The 19,078-nt window shown below is 46.1% G+C and overlaps 1 protein-coding gene across 1 annotated transcript in view; it reads right to left on the bottom strand.

Moving 5' to 3' along the window:
- CCDC7 (coiled-coil domain containing 7) overlaps positions 1–19,078 on the bottom strand; it is a 227,250-nt gene that overhangs the window by 45,685 nt on the left and 162,487 nt on the right. The window contains exons 20-25 of the mRNA XM_088447948.1: positions 9,421–9,479; positions 9,272–9,356; positions 6,013–6,084; positions 4,732–4,807; positions 4,570–4,637; positions 2,659–2,730 (exon numbers count right to left, since the gene is read on the bottom strand). Of these exons, the coding sequence (XP_088304074.1) occupies positions 2,659–2,730; positions 4,570–4,637; positions 4,732–4,807; positions 6,013–6,084; positions 9,272–9,356; positions 9,421–9,479 (432 nt within the window). The remainder of the gene's footprint in view (positions 1–2,658; positions 2,731–4,569; positions 4,638–4,731; positions 4,808–6,012; positions 6,085–9,271; positions 9,357–9,420; positions 9,480–19,078) is intronic.

Genomic DNA, 19,078 nt, shown 5'->3' with positions numbered 1-19,078 from the left:
CCTCTATTAGAAAGATGTTGACCCACACAGCTCCTATCCATGTGTTCTCTCATGGTCCTGCTGTACCACTTAGAAGGAAACCAGTACACCGGGCCTGGTAGGTATATCCCATGGATTAGTGCATGACATCAGGGTGGAATGCAGCACACCACATCTGCATCCCCTTGTTGAGAGAGGTTGAGGCCTCTTGGTGCTCAGGCACTCCCGTCTGCTGCTAGCTTTCCTGGCGCAGTTGCCATGTCCCAGTTACTGTTTTTTTCCAATAGGTAACCCCTCTGGATGAGAGGTGCACCACTGCACACCTCCTTTCGACTTCGTTAACAGAGATGGGTGTTACGATCAACAGCAGTTCCACTCTTCCTCCAATGGTGGTGCTCTCCCAGTGTTGACTCCTGCAGTATAATTTCTCATCAGTGGTGCTGCACTTCTGCTGATGCTGCTAGCACTCCATGATTGTCTCTCTGCAGCTGGAGGCTAATGAGCTGCACCTGTTTTCCTGATTATTACCCAGCTTCACTAACCACTCAGTGCCAGATCATCAATTGATGTTATCTGAGCCTATCTAGTGCAAGCTACTACTGGGGTCTCTTTACATTTCGAGATACCTGTATCAATCCTATTCCTGGCTACCAGTTCAGCTCCAAGACTGTTCAGAGTCAGCAGTGCATTACAGCTTCCTGTTGCCTCACAGGCCAGTCTGCATCCTTGCAATCCATGCTCCTCCAGTGAATATCTGTGGCTGTTCTCACTAGCACTTCTGGTGCTTGTCGTGTTACTGGACTTTGCCTTATTGCCACAGTTTATTGCATTCTGTCAAATCTGCTATCCAGTATACTGCATTTCAAGTCAAGTTTGCTACCTTGTATATTATATTGCAAGTCAACTGTACTAACTTGTTATCGTGCATTACAAGGTATTCCTGCTCAGCTATTAACCCCTGCCTACAGTCCTGTGTTATTTGTTGACAGGGGGCGGGGCTTTGCGGGAAGGGGCCCCACGGCCGAACTCCCATCCGGCGGAGTGGTGGCGGTTGGAGGTGCGGACTGTCCTGTGTGCAGTGCCGGCTCCCTCACTGTGACAGGAGCCGAGTGCTGCACTTATTGCTACAGTGCAGCATCCGGCTTCTGTCACTGAGGGGGAGTCGGCACCTTGGTGTCACCCCTCGGTGGGTGACACCAGGGTGTGGCCCGCACCCACCTTGTGACGCCACTGTATACAGATATATCTGCAGATCACTCGATCTGCAGATATATCTGTCAGGTGTGTACCCACCCTTACCCACAAGTGCATAATAAATCAGCTACTGTTTCATTCCACTCCTGCATTGCTTCTTTGAAATACACACTTGTAAGGGTAATCCAAGATGACTCATGATCTAGTGAGTCCTAACAATGGCCTGCATTGTTTGTTTTCATCACAGCTCCCAAAACACGGTCTGCGGTCAGCCCCATGGTGACTCCCCCCCCCGCATTGTGACCATAAGACATCCACTCCCCATTGAATATCTGGAGAAATGGGAGCAGTAGCTGTGAGAGCTACAGAAAATGATAGAAAGAAGATTAGATAAATTAAAATCTGCTGCATGAATAAAAAAAGAAAAACATTCTCTACAGGGGCGTCTTAAGAGAGGAGGCCCCTGTGCATTCACCAAGCCGGGCCCCCTCCTCTCTTCCCGGCGGCTGGCCGGCCACCGCAGAGTCAGTAGACTCTGGGCACTAGAGTGTGCCCAGAGTCTACTGCGCATGCGCAGAGCACCGGAAAAATGGGCGCGGCAGCCATTTTCTGGTGTTCTGTGCAGTGCTGACACCCGACGCGGGACCACGGACAGGTGAGTTTTAGATAATATGGGTGCAAGGTGAACGGTGCGGGGACCCTCAGGACCTGTGTTCACCGCACACCCTGCACCCATTATAGATACGCCCCTGATTGTCTACTCCAAAGCACTAAAATCAAAAACTGAAGGCCAAGATGGTGGAAAGGTATAGAGGGGATGGAAACAGCAGCAAACACGTTTTTAGTTTACAGAAGCACCTACTCCACCCATAGCTCCATCTACACTCTCCAAGTAGTGTACCACAGATAGGATGCAACATAAATTAATTTTGAATTTCAATGCTTGCAAAAAATTTTCAATACCTGAGAATCTTTGCTGGCCAGAAAAATTGACCAACTGTATGAAGTTAATTATAACTTCTTGTTAAATAAGGTGAATCAGGATCTGGCTAGGTGGTCCCTTCTCTACATGTCTGTTGGATAAGACGTTGCAACGCCTTTAAGATGAACATAGTAATGCCCTAGTTAGACCATCAGAATTGTACACTTTGAGTCCCACAATCCAACAAATACCTCAGAATACCTCAACTAATTCATATTAAGTCTTACCCAAAACCCACCAAGACCTGCACACACACTTTAAAAGATGGGTTGACATGGAGACTGAGCTATCTGATAAACATAAGCTAGATTTAATTTCATAGGTACCTAGGTGGATCATAAAATAAATACTGTGTATGGTTATGGTGCCCAGGGATATCAGAATATTGGCCAAGGAAGACCATGAAAATTGGGCTCACTCCAAAAAATAGGCACAGACAGCATTTACATTAAACTACTTTTATGATGTCATGTACGTCAAATGTATTAGTTATTTCTCTGTACCTGTTTTGTTAGTGGTTCATCTTTCACAGTAGGCATCTCCTGCTGTTTATCAGCCTCACCTGCCTTTTGTACCTAGCAATAAATCAGAATGTTTACCAGTAATGTCACAAGCAGGAAGAGTCTAAAGTGCACTATGAGAAACAGTATTTTGAAGGACGAGGTTGTTAGACACAGATGGACTGCATGTAGTTTGCATGATAAAGAGAACAATAGGCAGAAAAATAGAGTGCTCCATTAAGTCTATGACCCACCAACTTTTGTTCCTTTATGGATCACTGAAGCAAATATTTATTTCTTCAATAATTAAATGTTTTATAAAAATTATTATTATTATTGCAAATCAGGTAATACATGGATATACAGACGTGTCCTCATATGGGATGTAGTTAGTTTACCACCGCATGGGATGCTGGCGGTCGAAATCCCGGGCCAGAACACCGGCGCTGGAATCCCGACATCAGTTGAGATGCCGATGCTGGGCTGGGTTAGATTGTAGCCGCGCGGGGGGGGGAGATTTCGGTTTAGGCACCACGGGGGTGTTAGGATTAGGCTGCGGGATGGGGGAGGCTAGGGTTATCCTGCTGGCAGGGGGAGTTTGGGCTCCACCAGGGGGGTTTAGGGATAGGCACTAAGGGAGGAGGGTTAGGTTTAGGTTCTAAGTGGTTAGGGTGCGGGTCGGGTTAGGATGCAGGAAGGGAGGGTTTGGATTAGGGGGTGAATCGGGGAGGGATAGTATACTTACTGTGCTCCTGTCAGGATTCTCAGCATCGGGATGCTGCTGTCGGTAATTTTGACGGCCGGCACTTCGACTGCCGGTCTTCCATACTCAACCCCCTCATACATTTATCCTTTTTGCCCCATATGGTGCAGGATGCCTGTTACATCTTAGAAGCTTCGCCGCAGGTACCAATTCCTGTGCTTGTGTACTTTTCCTGAATTTTGCTTCTTAATTTGTTAACAGTGCACTAAGTACATAGGATTTGTATCTTTGCTGCAAAGAAAGTCACATGGTGCAGCTAAGTTGCAAAGTTTGTGTTTTAAGGATAGGTGTATGTGACACATCTGTAGGAAGGAACCTAAACCAAAGTTTTCCAAGGGCCTTGCATAGGACTGATTGTGTTGGAACATTGTGTGTCAATGTTTCTAAAATGTTTATAAATTGCAATTGAGCAGCTATGATAATTACCTCCAGCGAACCTTCATGGGATCCAGCAGATGTTTCTGTTTGCTCAGTTGGTTTCTTTGGAATTTGTTCTTCCTTTAGTGTAAAAAATATACATAAAATGCATGTGATTTATTATTGGCTTGAATTTTATAAAAAATATATTGAAGCCGTGTCTTGTGTGTATACTGTACCAATACTGTTTGAGGACCTTAAATTAATGTTGAAGAAGGACACCAATGTTACACATAGGTGGACTGCATGTGGATTGCATGAGAACCCATGATCTAGGGAATCACAGGCAGCAGAATGGGCAGGTTTATTAAGTCTATGGTCCAGAAAATGCTGTTCCTTGTTGAGCCATTTGAGCCAAATACCTTAAATACCTTAACTTTAAATTGAAAAACATTATTAATACAAGTTAGGGTAATTAACAGACATGTGCACACTATATCAAAGTTTTCCAAAGCCTTTGCATAGTACTGATTGCGTTGGAGCATTGTGTGCCAATGCCTATAGTAGAGGTTCCCAAATGCGGTCCTCAAGGCTCCCCAACAGTGCGGGTTTTAGAGATATCCATGGTTGAGCACAGGTGACTTAATTAGTACCTCAGTCAATTTGATTTAACCACCTGTGCTCAACCAAGGGTATCTCTAAAACCTGAACTGTTGGGGTGCCTTGAGGACTGCGTTTGAGAACCTCTGGTCTATAAAATATTTATAATGTGCAAAATAGCAGCTATTAATTACCTCCAGCGATCCTTCATGGAATCCAGCAGATGTTTCTGTTTGGCCAGCTGGTTTCTGTGGAACTTTATCTTCCTTAAGTGCAAGAAATATAGATCAAATGTATGTAATTTATTAATAGCTTATATTGTATAAAAATGGATACAAGTTATGATGTGTGCATACTGTACAGTATTGTTTGAGGTCCTTTTTCTATTATATGAGCTTCCTTCTTATAAACCCCATTATATGGGTCTTGCATCTAATGGATGGACCATGAAGAAATCAAAAAGAGAAAAGAAAAGGTAAACTATCATTCAATACTAATAGCAGCTCTTCTCCTATCTGTTAGGTTTCTGCCACCTTTTCTTTAGATACACACAGGAAAAAATTTGAGGGCTTGAAACACCTCTGGCTGGGCAGAAACTTTTCATAATCATCCAACATTAAGGATATAAAAGGTACAACAAGCTAGTATTTAGTATAACCACACAGGGGGCACAATTTGCTGTTACACAGTGTTTTATGCTCCACATGCAGAAGCATAAATAATATTTTCGGAATCATTAAATCCTCACTTATAGTGTAAATTCCAAGTTCTCCACCATAATGGTGTGCATTTACACAGTATTATCGGCATCACACTACTGCTGGAAATTATATAATCTACTACACTATATGCTCTTTTCATTACTATAATGCTTTCATGATACAACTGAGCATATAGCTGGATAATGAGAAGATTCACACCACACAGTGGGCCTGAATTAGCAAGGATCGCAATTGCAAAGCTGCATGCAAGCTATAGATATGATGTATGCACGCAGGCAGCTTAGCAATTGTGATCCTTGCATTAATGCAAATGCAGCAGGAGGTGTATGACATCCCCTGCTGCATTTGCGGTCCCAGCACTGCGATGGAGGTCGCAGGCTGGGATCACCATCGCGACCATCGGTGGCTTGAGCGTTGATCAACACAGATCCTGGGCTAGCTACTCCCGGAAAACGGGGCGTACACGCCCCCGTTTCCAGGAACGGCGGCCACCCTGCGCTGCCCCTTAAATGCCTCTGCCTGCCAACCAGGCAGAAGCATTAAAGGGTTTGCGTGTGACTACAAAGGACCCATTCTGCACACTCGCAGAATGGGTCCTACGCTCTGCGATAAGCAGTGAACTTGCGTTCACTGCTGAATCAGGCCCAGTGATTGAAGATCCAGAGATGTTTGGAATTTACTGACATACACTTACACACTAATTTTAGTATTATGTTGTGTACACATTCTCACTGATGCACTTTCTTGTACAAATTGTTTTAACTGTCTAGATAAAAAACATTCAACACCTGGGAATCTTTGTTACCCATGAGTAACTGTATGGCAGGACCAACATTCTTCACTTTCAAAAATTACATTTACTGCCTATATGATGCTATGTGAAGCAAATGTACAGTATAAGCTATCTATGTATACCTGTTTTGTTAGTAGTCCATCTAGTACAGTAGGTAACTTCTGCTGTTTATCAGCCTCATCTGCCTTTGGCACCTAGCAATAAATCAGAGCATTTACCAGTAATGTCACAGTAAAGCAGGAAATTGTATTTTTACTAAGCAGGTGTCCTGCAGCCCCGTTCCCACAACAGTATGTGGCACTTCGGGCAGGGAGAGAGAAGAGACTGCTTCTACAGCAGCCTCTCTCCAGCCAAGCACACGCTGCTCTGTGCTGGGCATACTTATGGGGGGCATCCACTAGACGATTTTAGCAGGCGATTGAACGATATCGTTATCGTTCAATCGTTTAAAAATCGTTTAAAAATCGTTTGCAGATCGTTTGCAAATCGTTTGTAAATCGTTCAGAGTGGAAGATCAAATTTCAAGGGAAAATTCAAGGGAAAATCGTTTAGAGGTTGGACAGGGATAAAATCGTCTAGTGGATGCCCCCCATTACTGTACTAACTTTGCTGCCCACACCTCCGGGAGGGGGCAGCCAGGTCGGCGCAGAGGGGCGTGGCGGCCGGAGCCTCCCGGCCATTCCAGTAGAGTAGGCAAGTATGGTGCTGGGCTGGAGAAAGAGACTGCCGCTACAGCAGCTACTCTCCAGCCAAGCACACATTGTTGTGTGCTGGACATACTTACTGTACCGACTTTGCTGCCCCCTCCTCCGGGAAAGGACAGCCAGGTCGGCGTAGAGGGGGCATGGCGGATGAAGCCTCCCAGGCATTCTGGGAGAGAAGGCAAGTATGGTGCTGGGCTGGAGAAAGAGGCTGCTGCAGCAGTCAGTCCTCTCAGGGTGCAGAAGGTGTAAAAAGAGTTGTGCAGAAGTGTAAAACTGCCAGTTTCCAGATAGATCTTTTTGCGTCTAGGATAGGACTGGTGAAAGTGTGCAGTAATGAAGGAGACAGGTTTTAAACCAAGTGTATGGGTAAGGGCAATCCAGCCACAGAGTTGTATATAAGGGAACATACACATTTAGGACCTGATTCAGACCCGCTCGCAAGCGGGTCGATGGTGCCCTAGTGCGCATGCGCACGACGGAGGGAGCTCAGTCGTGCGCATGCGCAAGACCCGAATAGCAACGGCCAAGCCGTCGCTATGGGTCTCGCACCAAAGGGGGCGTGCTGTCACTCACCATCGACCCCCTTGGTGGGCGTGCCGGGGGAGTTGCTGCCCAGACGGAGGCGTTCCCATGGGAACGCCTACAGTCTGGGGCCGCCCCACTGACATAGTGATGTCAGTGGGAATGCTTTTGGTTCTGATAGAGCCAAAAGCACTCCTGGGCTTGCGGCAGCGAGACCCTAACACAGGGTCTCGTCGCAAGCCCGATGGTCGCGATGGTCTTGACCATCGCGACCATCTTTTTGACCGCTCGCATAAGCTGTGGGTGGTCACCCACAGCTATGCGAGCGCCCAGGAGGCCGCTCCAATTTTAGGTAGGAGGGCCCTGATTCAGAGCGAGCGCTCTTGTCAGAGCGTCCCGCTCTGAATCAGGCCCTTAGTTACTTGCATGCAAGGCGAGAGCAATTACAGCCGATTCAACTTAGCATCGACACTACGGGTACTTTTATAAGTTGGATGCAGTACCCGGGTTCAACCAGTACTCCTCTTGGCAGTATAGCGTATTGAGGGCCTGATTCAGAGATAGACATTATTCCAATGTGCACATGCGCAAAGAATGCTGGAAACCCTTACTGCACACGCGCGAACCCAAGTGACCTAGGCCATTTGTAATTGTGTATGGAATCATTAAGGCAGGATAGTCAAGGGTCACAAGCAAGATCGGATACCAAGCAGCAGACAGGATACAGTACAGCAGCAGGAGCATGAAAATGCTACGGTGTGAACACTATAACTGGCAAAGTACATATGCAACAAGTGGCTAATAAAGAAAATCCCTCCGCACAGAAACTCAGGGCCTGATTGAGATGTGGACACAGGGCCTGAATTAGCTCCCAAACACCAGAAAACACGAAAAAGGTCGTTCAGGCAAGTTGGTTGAATCTGTTTGATTTAAACAATTTGCCTGAACAACAGCTTTCTTCTGTTTTCCGGTGTTTGGCTAACTGTCATTTGCTCCCATGCATTACCGGATTTTCATGCCACCCAACCACTAGTTGGTCTGGTGTATGGCCATCTTTAGTCTTGCGTCAGCAAAGTATTTAATATAAATTGTAGCTGAAGTGAAAAGTAAGAAGAAGAACTGAGTGCAAAAAAAAAAGAAACCACAAGTCTGGAGGGCTGGCCTCCTTTTGCGACCACTTTTGGCCACCTCCTCGACTCCACCCAGGAACAGCCATAAATCACAGTGGCGTGCTCAGAACCTCGCGTTCACGAACATATTGCGATGATGTGAAAATCGACACATCTTGTGTGTTTAGTTCGACTTTCTCTGCATTTCGCACATATGCAGTAGCAAAAAATCACTCAACTGCGTGAACATCGGCATAGCGTACAACTCTGAATCAGGCCCTCTGTCCATTGTGTCCTCTGCCCATGTCCCCTGCCGCTGCGATGCGTCCCTGTAGGCTGTGGCACCCCTGCCCATTTACTTGACTCCTTGTCTACGAAAGATGTGACCTGGATGGGCCACATAGCTGTGAGGGGCTTGGACCTGCGACCAACCGCTCTGGAGTCTGGGCACCTGGCTCCAGAGCCGGGCCTGCCTCTGGCACATGCCATGGATCTTGGATGCGTTTCACCATGGCACCCATGATGCTGCACTACTAAGGGCTGCAGTGCCGAGGGAGGGTAAACACTCTACAGCGCAGTCACCTGCAGTTGCTAGGGTAGAGAACTTTCTGGTGGCCACAGAGGGACATGGTACAGGGAGTTGGGGGGCAGAACAAAACATCAAAATTTTGGGTCCATTGCCAGGAAACTCCCCAGACCTTAATCCCACTGAGAACTTGTGGTCAAAACCCACAAATTCTGACAGACTCCAAGTATTTATTAGGCAAGTATGGGCGGCCATCATTCAGTATGTGGCCCAGAATTTGATCGACAGCATGCCAGGGCGAGTTGCAGAGGTCTTGAAAAAGATGGGGCAACACTGCAAATATTGACTCTGCATAAACTGAATCTAATTGTCAATAAAAGTCTTTGACACTTATGAAATGCTTCTAATTTTACTTCAATATACCATAGTAACATCTGACAAACAGGTAAAAAAAGCAGCAAATTTTGTGAAAACCAATACTTGTGTCATTCTCAAAACATTTGGCCCTGGCTGTAATTACCTCTATTGATCCGTCATGGAGTCCAGCAGATGTTTTTGTTTGGTCAGTAGATTTCTGTGGAATCTTTTCTTCCTTGAATGCAAGAAAAATATATAAATAAAATGCATGTAATTTATTAATGGCTTGAATATTATAAAAATGGATGCAAACTGTGACTTGTGTGTATATGAGCTTCCTTTTTATAATCCCCATGATATGGGTTTTGTATCTAATGAATGGAGCATGGTGAAACAAAAAAGAGAAAATTCAGGTAAAATGTAAAAATCTTCTCTATTTAATATTGCATCATTCAGTACTAATATCAGGTTCAATATATACATATTTCATTATTCAAGACATTGACTATATCATTGTGTTTACAGGTGGTCCTATGTATTTGTGTATATTGGGCCGGATTCAGAGATGGACGCTAATGTGACCACACCTGCGATTTCGTACGGAACGCAGCTGCGAAAATATGCTAATGGTTCCAAACAGTGGCGGGCTGGGCCGGGGGGCAGGGCGCCATGTGCCACCCGGGCCGCAGCATCATGTGGGCCGCGGGCAGTCTGTGTCACTGTGACACAGACTGCACTGCGTGTGTAGCACTGACCGGACGGAGTTCGGTCAGCGCTACACAAGTGACAAACACACAGCCGCCGGCTCCGGCAGCTGTGTGTTTGTTTTGATCAGCAGCCAATGAGAGTCTGTCAGACTCTCATTAGCTGCTGCTGCGTCCACTGCGGGAGCCGCTCCATCTTCTGGCTCCCGCAGTGGGCAATGGGAGAGGCGTCATGATGTCATGACGTCTCCCCCATAATGCAGAGTGGCCCGGCACGGGAAGAACAGACAGAGAAGTGGATGGCAACGGCGGGAACGGGGACTCAGGTAAGTGTTTTTTTTTTTTTTATTACGTGTGTCTACTGGGGGAGGGGCGGGCACTACAAGGGGGGGGGACTACTACTACTACTGGGGGCACTACAAGGGGGGGGGACTACTACTACTACTGGGGGCACTACAAGGGGGGAACCACTACTGGAGGCACTGCAAGGGGGGACTACTACTACTGGGGGCAATACAAGGAGGGGGACTACTACTACTACTAATGGGGGCAATACAAGGAGGGGGACCACTACTGGGGGCACTGTAAGGTGGAGACCACTACTGGGGATTATTAGTGGGGGCACTTCAAGGGGGGAACTACTACTGGGGGCACTACAAAGGGGGGGACTACTACTACAAGGGAGGACTACTACTACTAGGGGCACTACATGGGGGGACTACTACCACTAGGGGCACTACAAGGGGAGGGGACAACTACTAGGGGCACTGCATAGGGGGAGGGGACTACTACTAGGGGCACTACATAGGAGGGAGGGGACTACCACTGGGGGCACTGCATCGAGGAACCACTGCTGGGGGCTCTATAAAAAGGGCAATACTAGGGGTACTGCATAGGGGGGAGACTACAGCTGGGGCCACTATTTAAGGGGCATTGCATAAGGGTTACCACTATTGGGGGCACTGCCTGGGGGGTGGACTGCTACCGGGGGCACTATATAAGAGGCTTACTACTGGGGGCACAAGGGGCACTGCACAGGGGGGACCACTACTGGGGGCACTGTATAAGGGGCACTGCACAGGGGGGACCACTACTGGGGGCACTATATAAGGGGCTTACTACTGGGGGCACAAGGGGCACTGCACAGGGGGGACCACTACTGGGGGCACTGTATAAGGGGCACTGCACAGGGGGGAACACTACTGGGGGCACTATATAAGGGGCTTTCTACTGGGGGCACAAGGGGCATTGCACAGGGGAGACCACAACTGGGGGCACTGTATAAGGGGCACTGCGCAGGGGGGATCACTGCTGGGGCACTACTGGAGGCCTGCATAAGGGGGTCTTCTCCTGGGGCACAGCGGGGCACTGCATATGGGCACCCTCACGGGGCTGCTCCTAATCTTTATTTTTACTTTACATTAATCCCATATGGACCTGCCTCCTCCTTGGAACACTTGAGGGGGGGGGGCGCCGTAGCACGCACGTTCTTCGGGCACCTTGGCTACACGCTACTCCTCTGCCAGGGCCACCTGCATGCATTTGCCCCCCAGGCTAAAAGTTGCCAGCCAGCCCCTGGTTCCAAAGATCACCCGGGCAGCCATGCACATCGAGCAGCCATCTTGCCCTTGTGCAGTTCTGACCAGCTGCGAAAACTGCAGATCTCCTAATACGAAGAGGGCTCTTATACTGCGTAGGAGATCGCAATGGCTAATTTATACACGCCTTTGTAACCGCATTTAAACGGTCCGGCACACATGCATTTTTATGACCACCTACCGTTATCTCCCCCGAATGCTGACTACTCACTTTGCAAATGGGTTCTTTGTGCGTGCGGAATTGCAAGACAAGTGAGACTTATACGCATGCGCAATGGCAAACAATCGCTCGATCTGAGTAAAAATCGCTGTTTTTGAATCAGGCCCATTGTCTGCTTATTACTGTACGGCACTGCAGACACCTTCTTGTGCTCTATAAATAAAAGATATCACTAACTACCAGCTTTCCCCCAATATCTTAATTTTCTGCCCACTTTTATTTATAAAAGGACAGTGGATGGATATGGCACTACAGAATACATCAGTAAGCTCTGACAGGTGGGCCAGTCACGTACATTACTGTACAGTGTAAACAGTCTTTTTAATATACTGCACGGCGGGCTATTTTATTAAAGACTGCCCATGCAATTGCTTGTATCGTGCACATTGTTCTGCAAGTGCCTAACGGCATTTTTGGCACTGATGTGCGGCACTCACACACTGCTGACATGCCTTACAAATTAACGGTTGGGTTGAGGGGCGCTCTATAAAATCACCACTCAACTACAAGTCACAGGAAAAGGTCTGTTTACATTAAACACTGCTTGTGTGACTTTTGCCGCAAACTACTGTAGTAGCAATATCTGGCTAACTGCAAACACTGAAAGTCGCACACACGGGGGCGTGGCCTGACTGGCCTCCTGGGCAGCAGCATTTATTAGGAGCTCCTAACCTCCGCGCCTTCAAAGGCAATATACCGCGGCCCTTCTCCTCCCAAACGTTTCCCTTCACCTCCCTGGTGTGCCCGCTCTCCTCCTGCTCCGATTTCCGGGCTTTGCTACGGCTCCGCGGGACCCGGTAATTCGCGGTCTAGTCAACCTCCAGAAGCCGCGGGCTAAATTTTGGAGCCCTGCCGGCGGGCCGCGTGACGTTATCGCTGCGACCACCGCTGCATTCCCAACGCACTACCTCTGCTCCTGACTAAAGGAACCCGGACACCCCCTATTCAGAAGTGTATACCCCCTGGATGGTGCAGTTATCCCTGGGGATCGACAGGGTCCGCCATTTTTATTGACTGCCTGCTCTCCTCAGTGTGCCTGGGCGCTGTCTCCTGGGACCCTGCCAGCTCCTGCTAGCTGTTTATGGCTCTCATGTCTCCTTTCTATTTCCACAACCAGGTTGGTGATTGACTGTCTATTTCCCATTTGCTTTCCTGAAAGGCTGTGACACCCTGCATTTCCATGCTGTTCCAGTGATACTTTTATATCCTCCCCCATGAGACCTCTGCAGCTCCTGCTCTTCTGATGGAATCTCAGTTACTAATGCCTTCCTAATGTGAGATACAGTATAATACTACATACCTATTTGCCGAAATATATGCTTTTCTAGCCTATGTGATACAAGAATCCAGCATCTCTAAAACCACTTAAAGGGTAACTTTTCCTTTTCTGACATCCGTACCTCAGACCTCTGAAGACCGTCATGCCTGCCAAACGAGGCAAACTTTCTACCCTTGCTCCTCCTATTAAATTTGTCTCACAAAAAAACCCTGACGCTGTATCTGCTGTGAAGACCTCGGTAGCGTCCATCTCTATGGCTAATTCTCCATCTAATCTTACGACCAGCCTGGACCCTCCTACTGATGCACCGCTTACAGTTCGTATGCTCCGTCAGATGCTCCAGGCGTTTCGGACAGACCTCACCTCCGATTTCCAGTCCTCTGTTAAACAACTATCTGCTGAGGTAACGAATGTGGGTGACCGCACTAATCATTTGGAAATAAAGATGCAAGAACTTGTGTCCTCCCATAATGACCTTCTCACTTCCCACAATTCTGTCCTAACGGAGTTAACAGCGGTCAAGGATAAACTCGCTGACTTGGAGGACAGATCTAGGAGAAATAATATCAAGATAAGAGGTGTCCCAGAGTCTGTACTTAATGATGGTCTCCAGGACTTTGCTCTGACCCTTTTCCAGAAATTATTACCATCTGCTGAGGTCCATGACCTGCTAATTGACCGTATTCATCGCCTTCCTAAGCCCCGCACAGCCCCTGGCATTTCCCCCCGCAATGTTCTGCTACGCCTTCATTTCTTCCATATTAAGGAGGATGTCCTCAGAGCTGCACGGATGGCAGAAAATACAGAGGTTCTTAATAGTCTTCAACTCTTCCCAGATCTCTCGATCCACACCATCAACAAACGTAGATCTTTCCAGCCCATTACTAAGGCTCTCCGGGATAATGATATTCAATACCGCTGGGGTTTCCCGGTGAAGCTCTTATTACGGAAGGATGGCTCTACATTCGTCATATCATCTCTAGAGGCTGGTGCTAAACTGCTGTCAGAATGGAAAATTCCCATCTCTATTGCATCATATTCTCCAAATCCTCCTCTTCAGTCGGAGTGGACCCAGGATTTGTACAATCTTTTTTGTTGCTTTAATGGCTGAGCTATATGCATTTTCCTGGACCGAGTAGCTGTTTGCTAGCTTAGGGTAGCACCAACAATGTTCAGCCTTTCTTGGCAAGACATTCCTATAGTCCCTGTTCCTGTTGGTCGCTACGTTCCAGGATACTACGCATTGGACTTTTCAGCTGCAAGTATACATAGCTTTTAGGCCCTGTTTGCTGACAACTTTAGCCATTGTTATTTCAAAGGTTTAGGATGTTTATGTTCTATATAAGTTTTGAGAGATAACTTATATGTGAATGTCGTACTATTTCCACTATTTTTCTTATTTCTTGTTCTCGACAGTACTGATGTTTTTACTCTTTACTGTATTTGATATAATATACCAATATTGTATATTTTATGATACAATGTTTGTGTGTTTTTTTTTTATTATATGAGGTCTCTGGGTGAGTATTGGAACAGTCCACCCACCACATGTTAACCATTTTGCAGTTTTTTTTCCCCATGGCAACTACTGTGGCCCGATATACTGCGCTTTTTGATTTGTCTCTGTATTTCTTTTTTTTTTCTTTTCTCTCAGTTCTGTCTCTTTTTTATTTTTATTTATTTTTAGTAACAGGTATATCCAAGATGTTTACACTAATTTCTGCAAATAAATGGGTAAGGTTTTCTCCCTAAATGTTAAGGGACTTAACTCCCCACATAAACGGCGATTAGCTCTCTCTACTTTCACCAACATAGAGCGAATATTGTGGCTTTACAGGAGACACATTTTTCCTCTGCCGCGCCCCCCATATTTAAAGATCATAGATACCCTATCTGTTATACCGCTAATGGCCCATCCAGACGTAATGGGGTCGCTATTTTATTTCATGTAAATACTCCGTTTGTACTACATAGGAAAATTGAGGATAAAAATGGGCGATTTCTTATCCTTACTGGTGCTGTTGAGGAAGTCCCAGTCACTTTAGTTTCTTTATATGCTCCCAATTCTCATCAGGTCCCTTTCCTTAGAGAAACTTTGGAAGAAATTGCCAAGGTCCGTCAGGGTGCCCTTATATTGATGGGTGACTTTAACCTAGTCCTTGATCCCAAACTAGATCGTTCTTCCCCGCAGGGACACTCCTCTTCCCCCCGTGATGTAGGCCCCTTGCTTGCTTTTAAGAAATTATTAGCTGAGTTTGACTTGTATGACGCCTGGCGCACCCTTTCCCCAGATGAGAGGGACTACACTTTTTTCTCCTCGGTCCATAATAGTTACTCCAGAATAGATCTTATTCTTTTGGATAAAAGGATCCTTCAGTCCACCAAGAAAATCAAAATTCTCCCTATCACCTGGTCCTATCACGCTCCTCTCCTGTGGTCCTGGAATACTGATAAACACTTTCCCCCTACATGCCCCTGGCGTTTTCCTGACTACCATCTCCATGATCCTGAGGTTCTAAGGGCTCTTATGGATTCTCTTACACTATACACCCAGACCAATTCACCTTCGGACACTTCAATATTCACATATTTGTGTGCCTTAAAAGGGGTACTTCGTGGCACTTCTATTCAAAAAGGTGCTCAACTTAAAGCTTGCTCCCGCAAAATACAGAGCGATTTAGAGTCTACCCTTCGATCTTTGGAATCTCAGAATCAGGCCCACCCAACTAGGATGCTGCGTAAACAATTGTAAGAGGTCCGACAGCAGCTCCAAAAATGTTCATGCCCCGCATGCACTCAGCCCTTACCCATTTACGTCATAAGTTTATACTGCCGGGAATAAAGCTTCTCGCCTTCTTGCTCGTAAACTCTGCGGCCAACAAGCCTGAAATAGAATCAAATACCTTCTCTCCCCCTCCGGTTCCAGGTGCCTTAACCCCCTTGATATTGCCAATTTGTTCTCGGAATACTATACAAAACTATATAATCTGTCAGAGGACCCTTCTATTCCTCAACCCACAACCCCTATTATTTCCTCTTTTTTAGATAGTTTGTCCCTTCCTACACTAGACGCAAGTAGCCTGGCATCTTTAAACGCCCCCTGGCCACTGGAGGAGATACAGTTTGTAATCCGACAACTCCCTAAGGGAAAGGCCCCAGGCCCAGATGGCTTTATTAATTCTTTTTACTCTGAATTCGGAGGTGTCCTTTCCCCAATCCTTCTACAACTATATTTGGAGGCTTCCAAGACTGGCTCCTTTCCAGCCGAAATGGTGGAGGCACAAATTGTGAATATTCCGAAGCCGGGCAAGGACCCCTCCGACTGTAAAAATTATAGACCTATAGCACTCCTTAACCTGGACATTAAAATCTATGCTAAATTAATAGCTAACCGTCTGAACCCACTGCTTCCTCAGTTAATACACCCTGACCAGGTGAGCTTCGTTTCTGGACGTCAGGCTCCCGACAATACCCGTAGGGTTCTGGATTTGGTGGAATGGGCCTCATATAACAAATTACCATTTCTTCTCCTATCACTAGATGCTGAAAAAGCATTTGATAGACTCCATTGGGACTATATGCGGCAGGTGTTATGCAGGTTTGGACTTCAAGGCGATATTCTCAGCTCCATTAATGCTCTTTTTATATGCCCTTCAGCCCGGATTTCTAGTAACGGTTTGCTCTCATCATCTTTCCAGATATCTAACGGTACTAGGCAGGGGTGCCCTCTTACCCCACTAATTTTTGTGTTGGCTATAGCACCCCTTGTTCAAATGATCCGTTCATCTATTGATTTCCCTGGTCTTTCGGTAGGCAACACCTCTCATAAATTGTGTCTCTTTGCAGACGATGTTTTATTATTTGTAAATGATCCGGAGACCTCATTGATTCCCCTCCATAATATTTTAAACAGCTATAGTGCTGCCTCCTATTACAAATTGAATACAACTAAAACAGAAGCCTTACCTATCAACATTCCCCCTTCAATTCATCAATCCCTGAAGGGACGTTTTCCTTTTTCTTGGAAGGACTCTTCCCTATCCTATCTAGGTATTTCAATCCCCTCTTCTATCCATAATGTTCACATCGTTACTTATACCCCTTTGCTGATACAGCTGACAACTTTAGCCAATGTCTGGATGAATCACGAGGTCTCCTGGTTAGGCCGCCTAGCGGCATTCAAGATGATGTTACTGCCTAAACTGATGTACCTGGTCCGTGCTATCCCATATGCAATACCCCGTAAGATGCTACAGCAAATGCGGAGACTGATGCTGTCTTATGTATGGAAACGTAGAGCTCCCAGAATGGCTTATAGCCACATGATTCACTCTAGATGACAGGGAGGCCTTACCCTACCTGACCTAATTAGATACCACGAAGCAGCCCTCCTCTCCCAGCTTTGTGATTGGTTTCTCCCTCCCCACACTAAGCCCCGGGTGGACCTGGAGGGTGCCCTTTTTCAAGGATTTCCTTTATCGGACCTTCTATGGTTACTTAAACATTTACGCCCACAATTCCCATTACTCCCCAAGTCTGCCTTTGATACCCTAAAGATATGGGATATTAGGCACCCAACTCACTTTAACTTTACTCTCACTACTAGGACCGTATCCCTCCGAGCATTGAATAGTTTGTTTCCCAATCTTCATATGTCTTATTGGATGCAATTGGGTATTAAGTCCCTGGCAGATCTTTTTTCCCCGTCCTCTCTTTTATAATTTTCTGATTTATGTGCCAAATTTAAATTGGGCCCATCGGCCTGGTTTTATTATCTCCAACTTCAACATTGGATAGCTCAATTAAATATTGTCCCTGCCTCGTTTCAGACAGCACCAGACCAGATTCTAAATAGGTTATCTAGATCCTCCTCTCAAGGGGCCATATCCTTCTGGTATTTACTGTTATCCCCCGCAGATCTGACATCCAAATCTTCTGTTCAGCTTCGATGGGAAGATGATCTCCAACGCTCTTTTAAATTTAAACAATGAGAATCTATTCATTTGTCTTCTTTCTCCCTATCTAAATGCACTAATCACACTGAAATGCATATTAAACTCCTAAACAGATTATATTTGACCCCTTCTAGACTACATACGATATGGCCTACAGTTTCTAAATTTTGCTGGCGTCTTTGCCACTCTGAAGGTACGATTTTTCATATTTTCTGGGAATGCCCCTCTCTACGCCCTTTTTGGACAGAAGTATTTTCCCTCATAAGGGAAGTTCTCGGCCTCACATTACCTCTAGATCTCTCTCTAGCCCTCTTACACTGGTACCCTCTCACTATTCCCAAATCTGCTCGTTATGTTCTTGGTCATAATTTAATTTCCGCTAGGGCCACTATAGCCCAACATTGGAAGTCTCCTTCTCCCTCCCCATTTGCCAAAGTTATTACAAAAACCCAATTCCATTTTGAAATGGAGACTAGGGATACTAGTTATTCTATGGCTCCGTCTTCTCCTATTGTGAAGTGGTACCCATGGCATATCTATGTCACTGACAGCAGAGGTGCATCTTCTACGAGACTTAGTCCTCTAGACCCATCCTGCCCTGGTACTTTAAATGAACCTCCCTTGGGAGACTCAGATGTCTAGTCTGTCTCTTTGCTATATTTTTATACTGTAGTAATTGTTGGATATTTATGGATGTCCTGTTACTGCTTTATAATTTGCATTGTTATATTTTTCTTTTTTTCTGTTTGTTTAACCCCCCATGCCCCCTTCTCTTCTTTCTCTACCCCAATTTTTTTTCTCTCTGAAAATTTTCAATAAAAAATTTATTGATGGAAAAAAAAAAGAAAGTTGCACACACAAAGTAATTGATGCAGAAAAGTTGGGAAACGCAGGGTTGGGAAACACACCAAAATAAAAAAATATTCCTGCAATCAGTGACATCACTATATCACTTTAGGTGTGCAGCACCAGACTATGTAGCTATCTTGGGCTAGTGGTATGGTCATTAAGGACCGATGCTGGATACCCCAGTTGGGGGATATGTTAAGCATTGATCATACCACTAGCACGCTAGTGTTTGCAGTTAGCCAAATATTGATGCTACAGTAACTGCAAAAGTCGCACAAGCTGTGTTTAATCTAGACAGACCTTTTACTGTGCTGAGACTTGTAGTTGAGTGGTACTTTCATGGAACGCCCCTCAACCCCACCAAT

Source organism: Taudactylus pleione, unplaced genomic scaffold, assembly GCF_031769625.1.
Source record: "Taudactylus pleione unplaced genomic scaffold, aTauple2 ptg000446l, whole genome shotgun sequence".
NCBI lineage: Eukaryota > Metazoa > Chordata > Amphibia > Anura > Myobatrachidae > Taudactylus > Taudactylus pleione.
The sequence above is the reverse complement of the archived record's forward strand: the minus strand, read 5'-3'. Positions and strand labels throughout refer to the sequence as shown.